The sequence below is a fragment of the Apodemus sylvaticus genome, chromosome 21 (genome assembly GCF_947179515.1).
Source record: "Apodemus sylvaticus chromosome 21, mApoSyl1.1, whole genome shotgun sequence".
Taxonomy (NCBI): domain Eukaryota; kingdom Metazoa; phylum Chordata; class Mammalia; order Rodentia; family Muridae; genus Apodemus; species Apodemus sylvaticus.
Genome location: NC_067492.1, coordinates 36,272,581 through 36,278,731, shown reverse-complemented (window position 1 = coordinate 36,278,731; position 6,151 = coordinate 36,272,581). Strand labels below are relative to the sequence as shown.

At 48.7% G+C, this 6,151-nt stretch overlaps 1 protein-coding gene across 1 annotated transcript; it reads left to right on the top strand.

Moving 5' to 3' along the window:
• The first annotated feature begins 1,215 nt into the window (after positions 1-1,215).
• Positions 1,216-1,974, top strand: LOC127671869 (metallothionein-2). The gene is made up of 3 exons (XM_052166921.1): positions 1,216-1,311; positions 1,554-1,619; positions 1,754-1,974. Exons 1-3 carry the CDS (start codon positions 1,284-1,286, stop codon positions 1,843-1,845), a joined length of 186 nt encoding a protein of 61 aa, XP_052022881.1. The 5' UTR covers positions 1,216-1,283; the 3' UTR covers positions 1,846-1,974.
• Positions 1,975-6,151: the final 4,177 nt, after the last annotated feature.

The following is a 6,151-nucleotide window of genomic DNA, read 5'->3' as shown; positions in this document are numbered from 1 at the left end:
AGCAGACTTAAGTGGGGAAATAGTTATGTGCCTCCAGAGTAAGAAATTCTGGCCACCATCTCCACCCTTTCCCTCAGCATCCACCCGTGGGTGGAGGTAGGGGGGTTATGTGGCGCTTTTTCCATCCGTGTGTTTTAGGACACCACCATCTGGCCCTTTTCACTTGGCAAACACCCGCGCAGAGAGAGCCCTGGTCCATATCCTCCCAGAATGGACTGCTCTCCTCTTGAATTCCACCTCCAGCAGAGACACTCCCCCTTCCCCATCATTTTTCCCTGTTCACTCGCTCCCCCTCCCCCAAAGAATAATTATCCTTAGCACAAGGCTGTGTCTTTAGGGTCTCTAGTCTCAGACAACTGGCTGGTGCCTCAGTGGATTCGAACCCTACACTCATCTTGGGCGAGTGTCTATGTGACTGCGCCTCCGTTTCTGCTTTTCTACTGTGAGACTAATGAACACTCCAACCTGCGTTATAAGGAAAAGTGACGGCTCTCACGGTGTCCGCAGCCCGTGGGGCGCAGGTGGTACATCGCCAACAGCGGTTAAGTCCCGGCTAGGGCTGGGTTTATTTTTTTATTTTTTTATTTACATTTCAAATGATTTCCCCTTTACTGGTCCCCCACTCCCCGAAAGTCACATAAGCCCCCTTCCCTCCCCCTGTTCTCCCACCCACCCCTTCCCACTTCCCTGTTCTGGTTTTGCCTTATACTGCTACATTTTGTAACCAGTTCACACTGCCAGCTTAACTTTCCTGTATGCAGGGTAGCCAAGCCCCGCTTTCACCCAGCCTAGCACAGAAGACGTGCGCGGGAACTGGGCGGCCGCAGGGGGAATCTCCTTGCTCGGCATCCCCTCTGCACCCGGCCCCTTTGGGCCCCGGGGCGCGGCAAAGCGCGCGCGCAGGAGCAGGCTTCCTGGAACCGGTCCCCACCGGATCGCAGACCTGTTGCGCTCAGCCCTTTGGTCTCGGTCCGGGAGCCCGGAGAAAGGGGGCGTGACTCAGGGCGGGGTCGTGTGCAGGCTCTGTCCTACGTGCAAAAAGAGGGATGCCTGCAGACTTCGGGTCGTGCGCAGGCCCCGGGCGTGTGCAGGCCATGTCCCTGAGCCAGAAGAAGGGCGTGTGCAGGCGGCGGGGCGAGTGCATGGTGCCCCCCGCCCCCGCTTTTGCGCTCGGCCCAATACTCACCGCTATAAAGGTCGGGCTCCACGTGCTTCGCTACATCACGCTCTAAGAACTTCAACACCGAACTCTTGTCGATCTTCAACTGCCGCCTCCACTCGCCATGGACCCCAACTGCTCCTGTGTCTCGGGTACGGGGACTGCTGACGGGCCTTTACAACCCGAGTTTCTGGGAGGGCTAGAGAGGCTTTTGGGCCCCTTCTCTAGTAGTTACTTCTAGGATACTACCGGCTGCTCCTACCGAATGAATTCTACCCAGTTTAAACTAGTCCTTAAGATAATGGCTCAGTGATTTGCAACCGAGTTCCTCGGAGAACTGAGCTCAGGTACGCCTGGGTCCCGCTCATCCCCGCTCACTGCCTTCTTTCTCTAGACGGATCCTGCTCCTGTGCCGGCTCCTGCAAATGCAAACAATGCAAATGCACCTCCTGCAAGAAAAGTAAGTTGGATCTTCTTCTCTACCCTTTCCCCTTCACTCCCCTGGGGTCCCTAGCCTGCCGCACCTTCCCGGGGGCATCCAGGTGGGGTACCTCTGACTTGGTTTCTCGCTCACCTTCAACTCTTCTCCCCCAGGCTGCTGCTCCTGCTGCCCCGTGGGCTGTGCGAAGTGCTCTCAGGGCTGCATATGCAAAGAGGCTTCAGACAAGTGCAGCTGTTGCGCCTGAGTGGGGGCGTCCCCACAACTGTGTAAATAGAATATGTTGGAACCTATTGTACAACTCTGACCCCCGTTTTCCACACCCTTTTTTCTATAAAAACATGTAACTGACAATAAAAATTGTTGACTTGATTAACTCGGCTTGTCTCTGTGCGTTGGGTAAGGGGCTGGCAGAGGCGTTGAAATGGGACTGCGGCAGCTTAATTTGGGCTATTCGGATTGGTTATACCCGTCTGGACTTTGATCATCTTGAAAGTGGTGGGCAGAAGCTTGCACTGGTCACAGAAATGTGCCAATCCCACTGGGTGTGTGTGTGTATTGGGGATTAAAACCAAGACTTTCTTACTAAACCAGGTATTCTTAGGAGCCACATCTACCCCTAGATGCATAATGATTCTGGCGTATTTTGGATTTTTAGACTTAAAAGTATGAAATAGTCGTACATAAACTTAGGTAAAAGTGGGAGTTAGTCAGGTATGACGACTCCCATTTGTAATAATCCCAGCTCTTGGGAACCTGAGGCAGAAGGATCACTAACTCTGAAGCCAGCTTGGTCTCAAATTTTGGTAACCTTTGGTTTTGAGAAAAGATCCTTTTTGGAGGGACAGGGGTTTCTCTGTATAGCCCTGGCTGTCCTGGAACTCACTCTGTAGACCAGACTGGCCTCGAACTCAGAAATCTGCCTGCCTCCCAAGTGCTGGGATCAAAGGCATGTGCCACCACTGCCCGACTTGAGACAAAATTTTACTGTGTAACCTAAACTGTCCTTGAACTTCTTAGACTTCTAAAATTCTGGGATTACAGGCTCAGCTTAAAGTTCCAATTTTAAAACAATAAAATGGCTGAGAGATGGCTCAGAGGTTAAGAGTTAAGAGCACTGACTGCTCTTCCAGAGGTCCTGAGTTCAATTCCTGCAACCACATGGTGGCTCACAACCATCTGTGATGGGATCTGATGTGTCCTGGTGTGCTGGCATACATGCAGGCAGAACACTATACATAGAAAATCTTTTTTTAAAATATCAGTAACATGAACAAAACCATGAAAAGTCCTGTAAGCACTATAAATACCCAAGGCTGTGCCTTGCATCTTGGAGACTAAATGGTACAATGTGTCCAGCCTAGAGCTCCCAGGAGGAGCTGCCCATGTCTGGTGTACAGGGACACTGATGGGATTTTCCCCCCCTCTTCCAGAGTGCCCAGTGATGTCTTGGCTGTCAGTCTGGGAAGAATAAAAAAAGGAAATCTGCCCCTCACTCATACCAACCCCTGGCCATTCAAGCAAAGTAGCTAGAAATTTGGAAGGAATTGCCCAGCGGTTCCCAGGAGCAAGGCAGCAAGGTGGAGTATGCAATTTGGAGGGTGGGGTGGAATTTCCTTCTCTTTGGGAAGCTGTAAGGATGTGGATGACATGCAATTAAAACCAACGGTTAAAGCCCCCCGGTTATTTGTTGAGGTAATGCAGTTTGGTCTTCAATCAAAGGGAAAGAGGAGTTTCTTGGCCAGAGGTCAGGACCAAGCACGTCCTTAGGTTTGCTCTGTGAAGTGTAAAGTTACAAGCAGCCTGTGTGTCAGGAAGTCCCGGTTCACAGCCCACTTTCTCTCTGACTGGTCATGTAGCCTGGACAAGCCACAGGACCTCTGACAGAGCCTGTCATTATGTCCCCAGACTGAACCCCTCAAATGCTGATCTCCTGTCACTCAGCTAAAGCCTCAATGCTGATAACCACATGTCCCCAAAGAATACACGGGCAACCAGGCACCGACCTGACGTTTTAGGACTTTTCTTCGATGATGTGCAGTTTGGGAATCTGGCCTCATCTGTCCCTTGGATGTCCTTTACTGACCCGTCCATTTGATGCCCTTTACTGACCCGTCCATTCAGCCCTGGCTTTGACTTTGGTGGTACCGATCTCAGGGTAGTGAGAACATAACTTCAGAGATTTCCCTCTTTGTCTCTGAACAGAGTTAATGAACAACAACTAAATAAAACTAATATCCTAATTAAGACTCTGGTGTGTCAAGTGGGGGGTGTGGGTCCAGTGTAATAGGAGTCCATGGACTAAATGCTGGGACTATTCTTGGTCCCTGGATGCCTTGAAACCAAGGGAATGACAGTTACACTTTAGCTTTTTAATTAAAATGGAAGACATTGTTCTGGGAATTGGCCTCGTGGTGGAGAGCTTACCTGGCACTTGTGAGGCTCTGAGGTTCATCACCAGAACCATTAAAAAAGGAATGTAGGTCTGGGAATGTAGCTCAGTGGTACAGAGCTCACCTAACATGCGCAAACCCGTGTTCAGACTCCAGCATGGCGTAAGGAAGGCTTGATGGCACACATCTGTAATTCTTTTAAAAATATATTATTTATTTTTATTTATATGAGTACACTGTTGCTGTCTTCAGACACATACCAGAAGAGGGCATGAGATCCCATTACAGAGGGTTGTGAGCCACCATGTGGTTGCTGGGAATTGAATTCAGGGCCTCAGGAAGAGCAGTCACCGCTCTTAACCACTGAGCCATCTCTCCAGCCCACATCTGTAATTCTTTTTTGTTTTTTGGTTTTTGGTTTTTGGTTTTGGTTTTTTTGAAACAGGGTTTCTCTGTGTAGCCCTGACTATCCTGGAACTCACTCTGTAGACCAGGCTGACTTCAAACTCAGAAATCTGCCTGCCTCTGCCTCCCAAGTACCGGGATTAAAGGCATGTACCACCACAGCTGGGCTCACATCTGTAATTCTAACACTCAAGAGGCAGAGGTAGGAGGATCAAAGATTCACAGACCATAGCAAGTTTGAGGCTGGGCCACATAAAAAAGAAGTCACACACAAGCTAGGCAGTGGTGGCGCATGACTTTAATCCCGGCACTTGGAAGGCAGAGGCAAGTAGATTTCTGAGTTTGAGGACAGCCTGGCCTACAAAGTGAGTCCCAGGACAGCCAGGGCTATACAGAGAAACCCTGTCTCAACCCCCCCCCCCCAAAAAAAAGAAAAGAAAAAAGAAAAAAAGAGAAATCACACACAAAACACAACAGGTATTATGCTATACACGCATACCTATATCCTAGGGGAAGCTGAAACCCGAGATTGTCTCAAGTTCAAGGCCAGACCTGGCTGCTCAGTGAGTCACAGGCCATTCTGAGTTACAGAGAGAGACCCTTGAGGAAGAGGGGGAGGAGGAGACACTGGGCCTGGTGACAGACATCTTTTATCCTAGGTCAGGAGACTAAGGCAGGGGGAGGATTTCCAGCTCAAAGTCTAGCTACAGAGCACATTTAAAGGCAGCCTGAACAACTTCGTGAGACCCTGTTTCAAAATAAAAGAAGGTAAAGACCTGGAGGCAAAGCTCAGAGACAGGATGCTTGCCCGGTGATCAGGAAGCCTCAGGTTCCATCCTCACTGTAAAAAAGAAATAAAAATCATATTGTGCAAGGGGTCTAAAGGCCCAAGAGCCTGTTACAGATCTAGGTTTTGGTAATAGACAATAAAATATTACAAATTGATAAAACAAGCAAAAGCACCAGCTACATGTGGTCCAGCAGAAACATCTCAGTATGCGTCCAGGAAACAACAAACAGACAGAATAAAGGAACTGGGCATACTCGTGCTAGAGCACGCCACAGCCTGACTTCTATCCTAGAAGCCAGCAGTCCTAGCCGGTGCAGAACCACTGATGTCTCTGACCTGGGATCTCTGCTTGGGACCTGCCCTTGAGGGCTTGGAATTTGTCTCTAGTCCAGGCTGAAATCCTCTGCTCTTTCCTTTTTTTTTTTTTTTTTTTTTTTAAAGATTTATTTATTATATGTGAGTATATTGTAGCTGTCTTCAGACACACCAGAAGAGGGCATCAGATCTTCTTACAGATGGTTGTGAGCCACCATGTGGTTGCTGAATTTGAACTCAGGACCTTCGGAAGAGCAGTCTTAACCTCTCTTAACGGCTGAGCCATCTCTACAGCCCTCCTCTGCTCTTTCCAAGCCCAGTCCTTAGCTACTTAAAACAGTAAACTCATGAGATCTGGAGAGAATTGTCCAACATTATCCAGGCAAGAAATTCTGTGTTTTTTTAAATCTTTAATTACTTATTAATTTTTGAAATAGGATCTCATTTGTGTGGTCCTGTCTGGCCTTTAACTCAGAGATCATCTGCCTCTGACTTCTAAGAGCTGAGATTAAAGAGCTAGCCTCAGGCAAGAATTTAACTCTATAGACTCAGTTCCAATTGAAGTTCTTTTGGATCTTCCCACACAGAGGGTATTACTGTGTCATCTCCAAGATGAAGTATCCCAAGGAGGAGAAATGCCCTGGGTGATT